The sequence below is a fragment of the Falco naumanni genome, chromosome 9, assembly GCF_017639655.2.
Source record: "Falco naumanni isolate bFalNau1 chromosome 9, bFalNau1.pat, whole genome shotgun sequence".
Classification (NCBI taxonomy): Eukaryota; Metazoa; Chordata; class Aves; order Falconiformes; family Falconidae; genus Falco; species Falco naumanni.
The window spans coordinates 35,742,889-35,761,234 of NC_054062.1; the positions used below are offsets into that span (position 1 = coordinate 35,742,889).

Genomic DNA, 18,346 nt, shown 5'->3' on the forward strand with positions numbered 1-18,346 from the left:
TGGGTTTAGACTGGAGGGGAGGTGGGTGGGCTGGGGGGGACGACTGAGTTGGTTTTTTTTGTTTTTTTTGTTTTTTTTTTCATTGTTGTTATTTTTCTCCCTAAACAGAGGTACAGTCGCTGCAGGTGCAGTGGATTACTTATGAAAGAAGTTTTCTATTTAAAAACAAGAAAGACTTTAATGAAATCAGTAGAGGGTTTGTACAATAGGTATTGTATTAAACCAGAGCTCAGGCTTCACATTGATTACGGTATTTAAATTTCAATGAGTTGATTATGTATGAGAGTAAAATGACCAGTATTATGAATGTACAAAAAAGAGACATGGAAGAGCTGTGCCAGAAAAGTGAGAAAAACGTTCCCTTTATAGTCCCTAGAGTTCAATAAAGCACCACTATTTCCCAGCTTTTAAAAGCTCTTTTATCACAATGGTTCATACCTCACATTCCCTGGAGCCTGATTTGTTATACGTGCAGGGTCCTGTTCCATTCAGCAGCATCTCACTGGTTTCAGTGTTGGTAGGTTTGTAATCTACATAAAATTCCTGTGTGCTTGGAGTCATTTGCTTCAGTGACTGTCTTTTCTTTTTCCTGTGCCTTCGCATGAGAGAGCGCTGCTGCAGCTGCTTCATACTGGCTGGGTAACGCTTCCATGACACATAGATTACCAGCAGGATCACAAGCACAGACAAGAAAAGGGCCACGCTGCCTGCTATGATTTTATGGAAGGAGATGTGTTCTGTGTCGTGCTCAGGTTCAGAGCTCGATTCAGTCGCTCCAATAGTTGGGGGCAGAGGGGGCTTGCTGTCATGTTTAGGCCTGGTGAGTTTTGGTTTAAATGTTGGCTTTGGGAGAGCTCGTGCTAATTCAAACCTTTCCGTGGTACTTTTGCCACAGATGCTGTAGTTTTTCACTGCATCAATAACATTCACCCCTTGCAGCTCTTTGGGGCTGGCACAAATAATTGTATTTTCTCTCAGCCCTTTAAAACTTTTAAGCCAGTTTACCAGAGAGCAAATGTTTCTGCTGCATTCCCATATATTCCCGGCAAGGCTGATGTCATTGAGGGATATCCAAGAATCCAAAATTTCTTGACCAATAAATGTGAGCTTGTTTGAATCCAGGTTGAGGCGCTGTAAATTGGGCACACACTGAAAAACACTAGGTCCACTGAAAGCTTCTATTTCATTGCCAGATAAATCAAGTCTTTGTAACGAGCTCCAGGTCCAGGACATAGTTTGTCCTATCACACTGATTTTATTCCACTGTAAATAAAGGTTCTGAAGGCTGACTAGCCTTGGGAAAAGTGCCAGGTTGAGCTTAGAAAATTGATTGTGCTCCAGATGAAGCTCTTTCAGTCTGATCATGCCTGCAAAGACATTCCTTGCTAAACTTCGGATGCGATTATAACCCAGGTCCAACAGTTCAAGGTTCCTACAATCTTGAAATATTCGAACAGGGATGGTTCTTAGGGAATTGGACCGCAAATGTAAACTGAGCAGCTTCCTTAAGCCCCTGAACTGTTCAGATCCCAGAGACTGCAGCTGATTGTATGACAGATCCAAATTCCGAAGATTTGTCACAGGTCTGAAGGTATTATTAAGAAAATAGGAGATTCTGTTGGAACTCAAGATCAACTCTTTTAGTCTGCGTATTCCACTGAAAGCATTTTCGTCAATATTGCTGATGTGGTTATGGTCTAAATAGAGCCAGGTGAGTTGATTAAGACCTTTAAATTGATTGTATTTTAGTTTTTGGAGGCTGTTATATCGAAGGGACAAACCTAAACAACCAGCAGATATACTTGAGGGAATCTCCTGCAATTTCTGAGATTCACAATATACCATTTTGCCTTCACACCTACAGCCCTTAGGGCATCCTCGTTCAGCAGAAGAAAGCATTGTCAGTAATACAGTAGGGGCTATTACCAGAGCTACAGCTGATCCGCTCAGTAGCCTAATTACATTGAAACCTGGAAATAAAAACAACTTAGAAAAGTTATCCCCCCACACATCAGTCATTTCTTTCAATCATGCTAAAATCTTTTATTTCAACAATCATTTTAAAATCCCTAGCTCGACTCAACTACTTTTCACATTGTTTTCTTTACTCAGATTTTTTTTTTAAAGAATACCTTTATATAAATAATGAAAGACAGTTGGGTAAACGGTGTAATCCCTAAGCAATTTAACTGTAATGACAAATCACATCAAGGTAAGTCTATGGAGTAATTAAAGCACAGGCTATGCAGTGGCTATGAACTATACATAAAAAAAATAACATGAAAAACATACCCATCCTTTGTGTTGTTCAAAGGTCGTCCTTAGGTCTTTTGTTTTTTGCTTAGTGTGCCACAAGCATGGCAGCCCCTGTCAGCTGCACTGTAGTGAGTCAGGGCTCGCTGACACCCAGGAAGAAAAATTGGACCCCTTGGGAGATGGACCGATTTTGGAACATTATTCTTTGCCAGCCATGCAGAACACTCCAAGAATAAATCAATCCCGACACAGCATTCGCAGCAAAATGTCAAATTCTTCCTAGGTAATAGGATCTTCATGGATAATACGTTTTTGCATCTTTATAGTTAGGAACCTGGCTTTTAAAATTTCGCTTTATAGGAAAGCATGTTAGATTCCTCCAAGCACAGTTTAGCTATCTGAATTCACACATCTGTATTCCATAGCACAGCAGTTCTCTTACTTAGTACCCGATCCGGCTAGGAAGCTGCTTTGTAGCATAGAAGGTAGAATAAGCCCGTACAATGAACAAGCTCTGCTCACTTCTGCACACTGTCATTCTGAAAGCTCCGTCCGTCCGACTGTTGCTTTGGTTTCGGGGAATGCAGTCTTATGTAAAGCTGCCCCCAGTGGTGAAGAATATTATGGGCATGTGCAGAAATGTCTTCCTTTATCTTGCAAATGAGTAAGCTCTGCTGGGAAAAAGAGTGATTGTTCTGAGCGACTAATAGAAGCTGAATGGTCAGCTTCGATGTAAACTAGTGAGGTGTGATGAAATAGCCAAAGCCTCTTAGTCTCTTTTGCTGTTTGTGAAAGCTGTTCTGCATCCTTGAACTTAATAGCTCAGCATGCACTGCTGAGACTTTTGTCTGAAGGGCTTACATGACATTTGTAGGACATAGATACAAATTTTTGGTCCGAAGGGTGTTTTGCTTTTTTTCTTACTGCGTTAGATGTGTTCACATGACCTTTTTGCAATAACTCACTATTTTTAAGCGAAGTATCAGCCCCTTCAGTGTGTCTCTCATCGAGCGTTTCAGTGGGGACACTGTATTTTACAACATGAAAAATGTTTTGGAGCTGACATTTTGCCTTTTTGCTTTTTTTCTTCTCTGTTAAAAGGCAGAGTGCCAGGAGGTTAGAAGAGAGTATTGTGCTCATTTATTTCCCAACTTGCTGTCACTTCGTTCCACAACACTAACGCTTCAAACACGGGCTTCCATAACCCTGACAATATAGGCACTAAGCAGCTTGGTGTAGTACCGTAATCAGCTGAATTATTTTTACTGTAACTTATGACATGGGCAGGATTTTTTGTGAAGGTGTAATATAGAGGCGTTTTTAAGATGTGTGACGCTGGGCAGTCCTTATACATCAGATAAAGAGCCATCTTCTCTTTCCTTATTCTTCCCTTCTTTCCTGCATCCTGTAGAGAAGGGCACATCCTCTTATCTGGGCAGAGAAAAGGTAAGGTGCTGTTACAGCAAATGCATCACACTGGCAGCCTTCTTTCACCAAAAAATGTGTGATCAGAGATGATGACGGGGAAGTGTAAAACCATGGCTCTTTGTCATGCAAGAATAGGCTAGAGCTTGAAGAGAAGTGTGCTGCCCATTAAAAGAGGAATATAGATTACAGTCCCTCAAATGCAACCAGGCGGCTCTGAGAACTGCTTTTCCTTTCTAAGGCAGAATCCTTACCCCTTGGAATAATGTGCTTTGACTTTTCCCTTATTATTCACTGCTGTGAGCATAGAAGAACTTAAAATGAGGTGAAACCTGAAATTTTCCATGCATTAAAATGCCAGCATTGCCGGTACTTAGTCTGTGAATGACTTCAGGCTTAGAGTAATCCCACTAGTATTAACACACCTATCTATAGTCCCTAAATTAGGAGCACAGTCACCCCTGGCTAACAACTATGAACATCTTTCATGTCAGGAGTCAGAAATAGATACCTGCATCAAAGCACATCCTGTGGAAATTCTCCCCTTTGGGTCAGATTTGGGGGGGGGGGGGGGAAGGGAAAGGGTTAATTCCTCCATTAATCTCTGTCACTGCCACCATCTCCTGTTCTCTATTACAGCTTGTTTCTGGCTCTTAAATCTGATCTGTAAGGTTGAAGAGTCAGTGACAAACTGCAGACTGCACTGGGATCTGTGATAGTCTGGGGAGCTGTTCTGCTGATGGGAGTGTCATGTGCCAGTCCTGGTGTGCCTGTTATAGATTTTCCATCACTGCTTTGAGGTCTCTCTGTACTTGATGGAGCAGGCTTGGCAGCTTCAGAAGACAATTCAGACCATCGTTAAGCCCATTTGCACCTTGGAACTGGTGCTCTTCCTCTGTTGACAGTAGAGGATGCCTGTGACAAGTAAACTCTTCATTGAAATGTCTCAGTTAGGATCCTGAACTTAGATGGCATGAAATTAGGTCTGAATCTTCACCTGGTTCAAACACAGCATGTAAAGCTTTAGGTAACAGCCAACTTCTTTCTCCTGAAGACTTAGTGATACTTAGGATACCAGCTCAGTCTGAGCCTTCTCCCCAAACTTTCCTTATCCTCTGGCTTTTCCTCTTTTGTCTTCTCCCTCCTCCATCTTCATTGTGGAGTTGACAAGTAACTTCCCTGCCACCATGAGTCAGCAGAGCTTCAGCAGCTTTTCCAGGGTTTTAATAATTGCCAATATACTGGGCAAATAAGAGGGAACAGACACTCTTTTACCGTGAGTTATTTTCATTTTTCTGAAAGGGGTGAGACATCAAGAGATGAACAGAGAGAGCATCAAATCTATGTTAATGGATTGCCAAATTCAATCTTCTTTACTGAGATCCTTTTTGAATTACACAAACAGGAAAAGTGCCAGTGTCTGATAAACAGTTTTTTAAAATTACATTTCTGTATCTTCATACAGCTGAATGGGTTCTTTTCAAATTATGGATATAAAGCTCTCCCAGTATGAAACATTTCATACAAAATTTCAGACCAGTCTGGCCATATTATAAACTAAGGAAAATAGAGAATTAAGTTAAAGCTGTGTTTTAAATAAGAAGATACAATGCAAGGGTTAAACCACTTACAAAAGGTATCAGCCACACCTTATGTACCTGTGCAATCCCATTGCATTACCATTTAACTCATGTAACCAGGAAAAAAGAACTCAAGGCCAAACTGGTTAGCTTCTTTTATGGTTAAGCTATTTTTCATTGGAACTAATACCATGACTCCGGAGTGCCTAAAACCTAGGAGTTTGTTGAAGGCTTGGTGTGAATGTAACTTGTACTCTGTGTGAGTTTGTGTGTATTAATTCTGCAGGATACTTGCTATAGTCACAGGGCATTTTAAGTTCATCTCTCTGTGCCGTGCTAGGCAGCCCTGACTCCTCTCCTGGCAGTCAGGAACAGGAGGTAAAAACTGCAAGGAGGAGAAGCCTCAATGACTTCGCATTGGCTGAATATTAGTGCTCAGAAACAATGTTGTTCCTTCTCTTCTGCCAATCAAGACAGCATTTTATGTGATTCTGCAAAGACAGATACTCTTAAGAGAAAGCTTTCATTTATTTGTGTACTCTTGCACACAACCTGTGTTTTGGGATTTCAGCCTTAGATGCAAATTGAGATGCCACAGAACCTGGGAAGCTTATTACTTTTGAGTTGTTTGCCTCTATGATCACTCTGATTTATTTTCTGGGCTTTTTCTAAGGGAGAAAATGGCATACATCAGAAAATACACTGACAAATGTGTTGCTGAATATTTTTTAGCATTCATACAGATGAAAAGTGATGTGTTGGGTGGAACCTGTGTTGAAAACTTTATTTTCTTCATCAGCACAATAGACAAATTAAATTCAAAGTTGTTTGGAAATAATGTACTATACCAAGGTAACAATGGCCCAGACTTTTCTCTTGGTACTAAACTCTTTAATAGGTTTTCTGACTGGAAATTGTTCTAGGTGTTTTTCACTACTATCTGATTTTGCAGCAATTTGTTTTAATTTAATTTCATGTTTTATTTTGGTTTTGCTTATGTAGTTAAATTCTAGTATGTTTTCTCTTTTCATTCATTCTGGCTGTAGTTTCTGTACCTAGCTGCATCTTTCCCTATGGAAAGTTTAACATGAACTATAGCCAGAATAGTAAAGGGTGACCAAAGATGACATTCACTGTGAAAGCCTGTTCCTCCACAGAGCCGGATGGGAATTTAAACATTTTGCAGAAGAAAGGGGAAACAGCAAATCTTGCTTTTCTCTGGGTTATGAGAAGGCACATGTAATGAGCAAGTACTTCTGTTTGCTAAGTACATTTGAAAAGGAAGGATGTCAGAATTGTCAGGCTCCAGTGGTATAGGGATGAGGGGTATAGGGAAGAGGTGTAAACTTTCCAAAGCATAAGGAACCAGCAGTTACCAGCTTCTAGGGGCTTTCCACGTAAATCAGCTGTCAAAAGCCTTCCCCTGTTCCCTCACTTGCTTCTTATCAGGCTTCCTCAGGACATTTCATGCTTACTCTTTAAAGTGCAGTTCTTGTTTAATGATGTTGTTACAAGAAAAGGAATCATTAAAAAAAATGTTTCTGTTTCTGTTATTCCTGTAAGAAATACATTCAGAAAATCAGTATGATCCTTTCTAGCCACAATGCATTATGTTCTTAACGCACAAACTTCAGAATTTAGACTTCTGGATACAGCATTTTTCCATTCACAGATGGGGCTCCTGGGTCTAGGAGTGCCTTTATGTGTGTAATTGCATGTCCCTTTGGGGAACTGTAGTTAAACAAGTGCTGCACTGTGTTCTTTTTGGGTTTATGAAATGACAACGTGTCTTTCCCTTGACTTTATTTCACTATAAAGAAACTAGGAGTCAGCTGGGTTAGTAATAGTAGCTTGTTCTAAATGGTACTGTAGTGTGCTATCACTGTATCATTAAGAGTGGATAAGTCTAATAAAATGTGTTTGCAATTTTTGAGCCAGTGATTAAATGAACCTGCTGTTCCATGAGGATCAGATTAGAGCTGGGAGAGTATAACTCACAGTGTAAGTACCAGAGCGTGGGAAGACAGAGGGAGATTCAGGGTGCAGGATTTGCCAAAGGCAGCCATAAGGAAAGGGAAATGTGGGAAAGCCAGGTTCAAGGAGCATGCAGGCAAGGGAAATTGAGGCAACAGAAAATTCTCTGAAGAAACCGGGAAAGAGAACTGAGAGTAGGGAGGGTCTTCTCCCAGCAGTTTGTCAGTACTGACCCAAAGGACTGTGGTGGTAAGTGGTAGATGGTGAGTGCATGTAAATGAAAATATCCCCTTGCTCTCCTGCCAGGAACAATTAGCTTTGCAAGGACTCCCCTGGTCTCTGTGAGGGTGAAAAGATCCCATGGTACAAACTCTGTGAGAAGCTGACGGAACATCTGAAGCTGAATAGGAGCCGTGCCCCTTTTTTAGGAGTCAGTAACCTCTGTAACATCCTATTGCTTGTAGAGGACATGAGGGACACATCTGTCAGTTTGTGTATACCCTGAGGATCTCCTCAGTGCCATGGTTCACAAGGCCACATAGGCTATCGCTTTCCTCATGCACTTGCTGAATAATGAAGCTTTTCCAGTTGTACAGTTTTGTTTAAATCTGTGCACTGTGGATAGGTCACAGGGGCCTCTAAGCTATCCCCAGGTAGATAATGCTGCCTTCAAGCCTACATCCTTTGTTCGTGGCATCCAGTGGCTAGATTCTCTACATCCTATCATAACTCCTGTATCCTTAATGAGGCACTGGACACTCAGGTGTTCCCCAATTGACTTTTTGTCGTGTCATTTTGAAGCTGTTTGAAGGCAAGCAGCCTGTACTTCAGTCTTATCCTCTGGAGACATGAACACATGAGATGCAAAGCTATCATTTTGCTTACTCTCTGGAACTGATAGGTGCCACTTCTGTTTCAGTGGATTTAGTGTTGATTCATTCAGACTTGTCCTCCAGCATCTTGGTGAAAGGTGAGTATGAGTAGAAGTAGCTGAAGACAAATGATCATCACTGAGGGAAAAGAAATTAATTACATCGTACACATAGTTCTAGCTTCAGCCTGCAGAGCATGAATGATATGCACCGTAAGTGCCCTGGAGATGTGTAGGTGCAAAATGAGAGGCAGTCTTAGTGGCCTCTGCTTGTGATTCTGCCTGTAGTCACTGTGAAGATGCCAGGGAGCTGAGGTTAGCATAAACTCAGGTTTGTTGCAAATGCTTCCCACTCTTTTATGGGCCTGGATGCCATCGCTGCAAGAGTGCCTACTGTCATGTTGTCCAGGCAGCCATGTATGGGGTTTATCTAGCCTAAAGTATTCAGAAATTTTTAGGTGTCTCCATGAAGTATGCCTGCTTATGAAGTATGATTTGTTCTCATAGGGGTATCTGACTCCTGCCTTGCTATAACAATTCTGCGTGTGGATCAGTGGCAGACTATGATAGATGACAAAGGTAACAAACTTACTTCCTAGGGTAACATGACTAACATGGACATCTTCTAGAACAGTTTTGTTCATGGAGAACCCTATAATGGCTGGGACATCAGGCTGGAGGTATTGCATAACTGAATTCAAGCACAGTTGCAGCCTGGTCCCAGCAATGTGACTGACATCCCTGGTGCAGCTCTGTGCTGCCATGTGAAGAATCAGAGGGGACAGGGAGAAGCTAGTTTCAGAACAGTACCTGTGTGGCCCTTCCGGCTCTGTTTGCTATCACAGGCTGCTCTGAGCTGTCATTGGCTGAAGAGTACATGGCTTGCCAGTCATGGTCATGGTTGATGAGCAGTAAAAGGGAGAAGTGTAGGTCTCTGGTGTCTCAGTAAGACTGAGGATAAAACCATGGGTCATTCAAGAATGTCTGGCTTTATCTGATAGTCTGCCTAGAACTAGTGTGATGAGCAATTTAACTGTGGGTTGGTGGAGCATGTGCATGTACGTAAATACTACTTTGGAGAATGACTTGGAAAACTGGAATCTCCAACAAAGTTTTTGTTTAAGTGGATGTATTTCAGTAGAAGATTTGTACAAATAAATATTTTCTGATAAAGACACTTCATCTTTTTTGGGGTGGGGTGGGGTGTGTAGTGAAAAATCCTGACAGTGTCCAGTTCTGGCCAGAGGGAAAGGAAGGAGCTCTGAGCATGTCCCGTCTTATTGGTCAGAACAGGAAAACAGGAACAGTGAAATTTGACTTAAGGACTAATGAGGTGGTCGTAGTGTCAATGATATGACCATTTTGACAGTGTTTTATTTTCCACCAAACCCTAGACCTTTTCAGTCTTCAATGTTGTTGTGTAGTTAAAAAACCTCAGGGCTAGCCTTTCCTCCTCAGCCGTTCCCTCTGCCTTCATGCCTTTGCCTATAACTTGACCTTCTTAGCTCCTACCCTATGTACACTTCCCTGAGGAATTAATAGTTGTCAGTTGCTCAGCACAGAGCATATATATATATACACAATGCATGTTCAACACGTGTGCTTAGGAATTTCAGACATGTTCCTTATTATGCATTTAACTTCTTGCTCCTTGGCTCTCCAAATAAAACTGCCTTGGCATCTCACTATATGCTGTAGCTGTAGAGTCAGTTATTCTGTCAGGTCAGCCTGGGGATATATGATGGCTGCTGTGGCTTCTTGACTGCGGGAGGGAAGCAGCTGGCAAGAACTTTCATTATAGGAAGACCATGATGTCACCATCACATCAAAAGCTATTAAAAAAATCTCAGAATTTGTTTTCCAGACTTTAGCTTTTATCCTAATTTTCTTTGGTTCTTAGTATCTCCACTTATGAGAGAGGGATAGTGACGTTTAATTATGCTACAGGTTGATCAGCATTCACTTGCTTTACTTTTTGTCTGACACTCCTTATTTTCCAACATATGTCTTTTCCATCAGTTAAGCCATTTATTCCTTTCCAGACTCCCAACACAAATTATTTCATATCTGTTGTCATTTTTATTGCTTGCTACGGATATTGTTAATTTGATGTTTTTTGGGTTTTTTTTGAGCTAGGATGATCAAATAAGAAAATTCCATGTGAGGACATGATAGTCATAAAATACAGGAAAAAAGGCTTCTTCTTAAAATGCAAATTTTTTTCAAGCCTTTAGTTAATGAAGTTGTCAACTACTGTTCACTGTAGTACCTTTTTTGATGTTGCAAGAAAACCATTTTGAAAACTATTTAAAAATCTGCTTAATATTACCTTTAATTTTCCATATGAAAATTGTGATGAGCAGATGGTATTTTTCAGCTAGCCGAAAGATATGTACACATAACATTTCTTAGGATCAGACCTAGATTAGTAGATAAGACAATTACCCTTGTACTTTCTAGTCTTACTGCTCTTCAGTGAAAACAGGCATACAGATGTAAGCAGTTAGAGTGCAGAATAGCTTGATGTCATTTGACCCATTGAAATAGTCTAAAATAAATTCCAATTTTGACTTTCACTTCCTTGTGCATGAAAAACTCTATAGAGGAAAAAAGCATTCTAGCTTACCTCTGTTAGGACTCATGCTTGTACTCAAGGGTCATATTCTGAGATTGTGATTTCAAATCCAAAGACAGAGTGATGTGTTACTATACAGCATTAGTAACGTTTTGAAGAGAAAACTAAACATGACAGTTAGGCGGATCTGCAACTGTAAGAGAAAAACATGAACAAAGTTAAGAAGCGTATAATTATGTTAATTCACGCTGTGACTAGCATAAAAATTATTTATTCCAAATGGTTACAGTTGCATGCTTAGTCACTCCTTCCCCAGCTTCAGCCTAATTCTGTTTTCTGGCATTTTCCTGCAAAAACATTTGCTCTCTTTTTCATCAAAAGTTTCAGACTTTTGTAGCTTTTAATAATTCAATCAAGTCTTTTTCAATTAAGAAAGCTACAGCAATTTTAAGATATTCCAGCTTTGGTAGCTGGTGTTCCTGAGAAAGCTCGGAATCTTAATTATACTGACAGTCTTGGTTAGCTAACCAGCCTGTAATCTACTTCTACTTAGTCACGGAAGTCACTTGTCTGTGACTGTAATGATGGACTAGAACTTTCTGGTTTTAAAAAAAACAAACTACAAAAGGTGCTTTGTTGCAGGTATGTGTTGACTGTTTCATTATTTCATTCTGTATTTGCCATCCTTCTTATTCTTTTCCCATTGGTGTATCTGGCAAACAGAGCTCTGAAGAAACCGTATGGGATTTAAATGACTTATTAGCTCATCTTTTCAGGCCATGTCTACCCAAGAATATGGTCTTAAATTGAATGTGATTAAATAATAATAATAATAACAAACCAACCAAAGCCCAGCATATTTATGTGATTTACAAAAGTGCAACATACTCCCATGTGATTAATTTCAAAACAAAAACCTTGGTTACTGCAGATTTATTTTGGTTTCTATGACAGTATACTCTACTGTTTATTAAAACTACGTGTCTTTTATCCAGTGGACAGGACAGCAAACAAATGACAAAACCAACTCAAAGAGACTCATAATATTATACAAGGATTTGCCTGCTGTGCCACAGTGTAACACATTAAATATCTGCAAAATGTTAGTTTCTGATTGACCAAAATGTTGAAGAGTGCTGCAGGCAGAAAGAGGAAGAGAGGGAGCTGACACAAAGAGAAGAATTGGAGTTTTCACTTTTTTCTGTCTTGCAACAATAGTGGGATAGGCATGTTGTAGTTTTTGTATTTTGTAAATCCTTCTAGCCAGTATTCTGTGTCTCCTAAGTAGGTAAGAAGCTTAAAACCACCTTTCTTTCTTACAGCTTAGTTGCATACAGAAAAGGTTAGAAAGTGACAAATGCTGCCAATTGATAACCAAGCTCTGGGCGGCCCACATCATGGAGACAGGACAGCTGAAAATAAGTGAGCCAACACCTTTATTTCTGTGTCCCTAAACGGTAACAAGAGTTGGGAGAAAATAGTAAGGACCTATAAATGTGAACTCAGTTTCAAAACCAAACGTTTTGCCTGCAGACGCGTGGGAAGCAGGCACATCTCCATCTACGTGTTCTTACAAGGTACCTTTTTTGTCATATATGACAGAAAAATCTTCTCTGTAATAGGGAAATCATGCGGCTTGCTGATTTGATCTTGCAGCACATGTTTGTGCCATCTTTTATTTGTCATTTGGGCAATTTGACCAGATTGAAATCCAGAGCGCGAATAGACATGTGCCAATAAAAATAACACAACAAAAATGCTTTCTGTGCTTGTTGAGCTTCTACTGCTGCTTGTTGAGCAGTTTCCCCTGTTCCTTTGTAAGACTGTAAGCTCCTAGGAAAGGAATGTATTTTATTTAGTCTAGCAATGTAAGACTAAAAAGGACCTTAATCTTAAGATAATTGTGTACACATCTAATACAGAGAACAGTCATAAACAGAGTGATGTCAAAATGTTTAGTTTGAAATTCATAGGAAAAGTAACAAAGAAGGACTTTTCAGGGGAACCCAAATATATCTTTGATTCTTTTTACTTCATCAATATGCATGATGTCAGCTGTACGGTTTAGTTTATACTATGTTATTGAACCCCACAATACAGTCTCTGTGGAATTCCTTCCTTCTAAGATGATGTGCCTTGGCGCTGTTTCCATGCATAAAGAATAGGGTAGTAAAAAAAAAGACAGAAGCCTCACGTTTCAATGCAAAAGTGGAAAAGTAACTAATGGGTGTTAGGAAAAGTAAACCAAAAAAGGTACTGTATGGCCATGTTACTGAGTATGGGCTGTCTCTTATTCAGTCTTTGCTCTTAAAGGAATCTTTGCAGTTTCCTTTAAAATACCTAGTGGTTGCCACTCTGAGACAGAAAGCTGGAAGAGATCCAGTGCTCTTATCTGTCATGGCAATTTCAGTTCTTTATGTGATTTAAAGTCAAGTAGAAATACGCTGTTCTAACAGAGATATATGTAAACGGATAAAAGTCTTGGAGGTGTATCACAACATCACTGTATGAGAGAATCTCCAAAAAGAAAACTATAAATGTCCTTGAATGTATTTGCTTCTTACATAAGTACCATGGTATTTGGAATTCTGTGTTGGATACTTGCTGATCAAAAGATTAACATTTTAAAGAAGTTGATACTTCATTTGTTCACATAAAGACCAGGGTTTAACATTCCACCCTTTCATACACACAGAAACATGAAAGGAACACAGAGTGAATATGCCAGGCTCTGTTACAGTTGAACTGCAAGACATGATTTTGCAAAGCTCCTTAATTTTGATAAAACAAAGTTTTATCCAAAGACAGATTTAGAATAGGTTTCTAGTAACAGTTTCTACTCTGGTTATTCTTGTCTGTGCGCAAAGTCCAAATCCTCTTGTGGCATTTATCGTACCTTTAGTGCGAACTGTGGAAGCCTACTTCTGTCATTACCCATTACCGACGTGGTGGGGATTAGCATAGTACTGATAAACTTCCAACTTGGATCTTCTGCTTTAAAAAGGTTGTTGTAAATTAGATCAGGGTTACCAAGAAAGAGAGAATTTCCACTTTTTGTAGCATAGTTTTTTACAGTTAAATGTCTTAATTGATGACTATTAATTATCACATAATGAATGTGGTTCCTTTGATGAATTTCACAGTGGGAGAGGATTTTCCATTGGCATATTTTTCTGTCTCTTATTGACTGTTTAATGCCATATCATATCATAATACAACAAGTTGCATCCAAAAGATTAAAGGGGGGAGTTGCTAATCCTTTTAAGTCTGGCAAAATTACTCTCTTGAATGTTCATATAATTTAATAGATATGCCAGTGACCTTTCTTCTGTTGTGGTTCTTTTTCACAGCCACTCAAAGTACTGGATGGCTGTTTCACGTCCCTTTACTTTAGACTGTTTATCTAGTACATTTTTATTCTTTTCCTGTGTTGCCACTTATGTTGCCAAAAGTATTTTTTACTTTAGGCCACTTGCAGCAAAATTATATGAAACCCTGTATGTCCCACTGTGCCTAGAACATGTTTCAAAAAGAGTAAATGCTTTCAGTGGTTTACAAGTTTACAGCCTCTGACACTCTTTGCTAGTATTTGTCTTTTGCTTTTGTGCATACAATTTGCTTGGGTACCATATACTACTTCCTTGTCAGAGGCTGGCTGGAAGTGTCGTGTGTGCCAGCAGTGGCTTATTTTACTTGCCACAGTTTAATGCAAGAGCAGTCAGCAGCAGAAAAGGAATCTGCTTTGTTTCAGTTCCCATTCTTTCCATTGTTGCCATTTGTTCTCAAACAAAAAAGAGAATTTAAAAAATATTGAGAGTTTTTACTCATCATTATATGAAGTGATAGGCTATTTAAACACTTTCCAGGAGCACTAGTGAATAGGCATATCAGTGACTCAGATATGAATGTGTATGTCAGAGCAACAGTATCCTTCAGCACATATTTTTGATTGTCTGTCAGAGGTCGTTATTAGGAACTTGGTGATGAATTTCATGATTTAACGTAACATTTACTGGATGTATGTTTTGCTGATTTCTGTTCCCCATGGTGTTAGTGACTGTCTTTATTTGTCTCCAAGTTGTACTCTACATGTTTAGAACAAGGGTCAGAGGTGAATATTTTATGTAGTGTCACTGTTTGGAGAGTTCTACTCTTGATATTCAAGGTGATTAATCTATCATATTTTATACTAAGATTCCATTTATACATTTTTAATTTACACATCAGTAACTCTTCAGGACTTACATGTGTTAGACGTGCTTTTGTGTGCTGTAGGTGATGTTTTTAGAAGACTGATAAAATCCAATATGGAAATATTCTGTTGTCTTAAAGTCTAAGAGAACCTGTAGGAGTTGTTGCTGGATTTGAAACAGAATGAATAAATGGGAGCTCACTATAAAGTGCTGCTGACTCTCCTGGGTTTTGTCGTAATGCTTATCTAATGGAATAGGTTTGGGCGTTCATCAGTACTGGCCTCCCATTGTCTTCCCCAAGAAAGGGAATTATTTCACATGAAGAAAATGCATTTTAATGTTTTAATTGTTCAATGTTGAGACTGTTAAATGGAGACTACCTTCATAAGTCAAGAGACAAGCAGATACTGCATAGCATTGAAATTTGCTTGGCTCCGTTTACAACCACTTAGTCTAAACACACTGGCATGAAAAATGTTCTTCTGTTATAAGTAGCTGTCCCTCATACTGTTGAATGTCTTCATTTAGGGTTAGGAAGCTGTGCTGTAACATTGTGTCTTCAATTTGCATCTTAATTAACTTTGAACTGAAGCAGATAACTTATTTGACATTCTAAAGGGGAGCTTTTGTGTCCAGTTATTCAGGATTAGTATTCCATGGGGAAGAGGCTGAGATAATCAGATTTCAGCACCTTGTGAAAAGTCCCTCGGGTACTGGATAAAAGTCTTGTTTGCAAGGTTCATTTCTGCTAAGTACTATGAGAATGTAGGATGTCATGTTTCACCCTTCTCAGCTCCTTCTTAGATCTACAATTAAAGGTCAGTTTAAGCCATGCATATTCATCCACTTTGCACTGAACCGAGTAGTTTCTGTGAGTCTGTGTGTGTATCTGACTATGCTGGTGCCAATTCGTAATGTGTCAGCCTTCAGGTTCATCGCAGCCTGGTGACGGTGGTGGTGTTCTGTGATTTGAGGTGTTTTCTTTCTCCCCGCTACAGCCCTTAATCAATATACAAATCTAAGTTGAATCACATTCTAATGCTCAAAAGGTAAATAAACATCCATTTGATATTTATATATAGGATTTTTTCTGTAGCAGACAAGGAATGTGTTTTGATTTTTCTGAAGACTGTTGCAAAATGTTATTGCTCTGGAAAAAGATTTCAAGGGAAATGCGATAACTCTTTTACCAAGATACTTGTCATTCCCATTTAATCATAGCTGAAACAACAATGAATGCTTCCGACACAAGTCTATGGGGTCAGATGGGATCCACCCAAGGGTACTAAAGGAACTGGTGGAAGAGCTCACCAAGCCACTTTCAATCACTTCTCAGCAGTCCCGGTTAACCAGGGAGGTCCCAACCGACTGGAAGTTGGTATATGTGATGCCCACGTAGAAGGGCTGGAAGGAGGGTCCGGGGAACTACTGGCCTGTCAGTCTGACATCGGTGCTGGGCAAGATTATGGAGCAGGTCATCTTGAGCGCCATCACACGACACATACAGGACAACCAGGTGATCAGGTCCAGTCAGCCTGGGTTTATGGAAGGCAGGTCTCGCTTGACTAACCTGAACTACTTCTATGATGAGGGAAAGGCTGTGGATGTTGCCCATGGCCAGGCCCAAAGGGCAGTGACAAATGGAGCTGCCACCAGTTGGTCACATGTGGTGTTCCCCAGGGCTCAGTATTGGGGCAGTGCTGTTTAATGTCTATCAATTATCTGGACAAGGGAATTGAGTGCACCCTCAATAAGTTTGCAGATGACAACAAGTTGGGATGGAAAGTTGGAAAGTTGAAGGTTTTAGGGTTGGTAGGGTTTTTTTTTCTGGTAATTTTTCAAATTAGCTGTTCCCTTTATACACAATAAAAATTTACAAGACATTTAGGGACTGGAAAGTAAAGTTAAGTATCTGTTTCCTCGAGTAGAGTCACAGCTCTAGGTCTGTTTGGGTTTATGTCTGTATTGGTATCCCTTTTGATGTGAGAGGTAGACAAATGTTACAGTTCTAACAATAGCTTTGCTTAGGCAGAAGGGTAAATGTTGGAGGCAAAGATTATCTTCTTTGTTAACTCCAGTTTCCCTGTACACCACAAGAATCAAATAGCAGTTGAGTTAAGCCTTATCAGTACTGTTTCAAGCCTCTTTCAGCTGGGCCACAGCCAAAAATACATACTGCGTTATTTTTCTCTGGGTACTGCAGTCCCTGGATTTGATGAGATCAGATAATTTAAATTATTTCGTAGCTCAGTGCCTGTGATGTTTATCCCTGCTTTTCCCTACTGTACTTACACAAGCCTCCACGAAGCAACAACAACTACCACTTTAATAATACAGTCTAATTTCTGACCAGTTTTGCATGTCTTGGTTTTTTATGTGATGCTGGCATATGCTTGCCTTTTATCTGGATAAAGGCTTCTGCGGCCATTATTTGACTGATTCTATGGAAGTATGAGGAATTCTTGCAATTATTTTCAATGAAAAATTTTTTAGAGTTATAGTTGAAATTGGGATTTTCTCAGGCTGTCATGCCTGGCCTGGGTGTGCCAAATGTAGGGTTGTGCTGAGGATTAAAGTTAAAAATCTTGAGTTAAGAAAGATGCTCAGAAGCAGAGTCATGCTAAACTTGGGGCAAGGAAGCTCACTGCTCTTACCAAGGAGGCATTTCATCATTTACAAGCGTTTCATTATTTACCGAAGCTATGTAAAAGTAGAGGTGGTTAGGGTTAGGGAAAGATTGGAGCTTTCCATTTTGGCGTTGATCTAAAAAGTACTGACACAGTGAGGACAGGGCTAGTGCTATTCATTGTTCGGGAAAAACTTTTAGTATTTCCCCTGGAAAAACTTTTAGTACTTCCCCTGGCCCAGTCCAAAGAAGGGTTTGTCTTATCTATGCTAATATTATGTCCTCTTCAGATTAAATCTGTGACCATGGCCAAAGAATGTTTGTGTAATTGCCATAACTGTATTAAAAAAGGCAGTAGCAGGATAAAGTGAGAAGTAATATATGTTATTATATGCCTGTTTTCATATCTAGGATCTTCCAGATCTTTATAATCAGACAAAGGTTTAGAATCAATTAAAAAAAACCAAACAACCAGCTTTGATTTAAGACACGGGATGGTTAAATATTCCTTCTGTTACTACTTCGCTGCCAGATAAAACTCCCACCACTTCAGTGTTCCATGCAGTAAATTTGGTTTTGTTGTGGGGTTTTTTCCTCCTTTTACTGGTGATTCATTGAGATTAAGCACTTGTTAAACTGCACTTTTAAAATTTCTGTTTATTATTTTTCTATGGTTGGTATCTGAGAGCTGCTTAAAAAAGTCGACACATTTTTCTACCAGGCTAACCTTAACTCAGATTTTCTAGTATTAATTTTATTTAAAGAAATACAAGTTGTAAAAAACATTGCAAAGTGACTTTTTTTAGAGAGAGCAGACAAATTGAGCTTGATTGAATACTGGGGAAA

The 18,346-nt window shown here is 39.6% G+C and overlaps 2 protein-coding genes across 3 annotated transcripts in view; one reads left to right on the forward strand and one right to left on the reverse strand.

Moving 5' to 3' along the window:
• LRRTM3 (leucine rich repeat transmembrane neuronal 3) overlaps positions 1-2,807 on the reverse strand; it is a 94,264-nt gene extending 91,457 nt beyond the window's left edge. The window contains exons 1-2 of one of the 2 annotated variants that reach the window (XM_040606313.1): positions 2,293-2,807; positions 439-1,970 (exon numbers count right to left, since the gene is read on the reverse strand). In XM_040606313.1, coding sequence (XP_040462247.1) covers positions 439-1,970; positions 2,293-2,296 — 1,536 coding nt within the window. In that variant the 5' untranslated portion in view covers positions 2,297-2,807. Of the gene's footprint in view, positions 1-438; positions 2,039-2,292 lie in introns of those variants that run through there. The other variant, XM_040606312.1, reaches the window with a different exon arrangement.
• CTNNA3 (catenin alpha 3) overlaps positions 1-18,346 on the forward strand; it is a 509,885-nt gene that overhangs the window by 245,351 nt on the left and 246,188 nt on the right. The gene's annotated exons all lie outside the window — the stretch shown is intronic.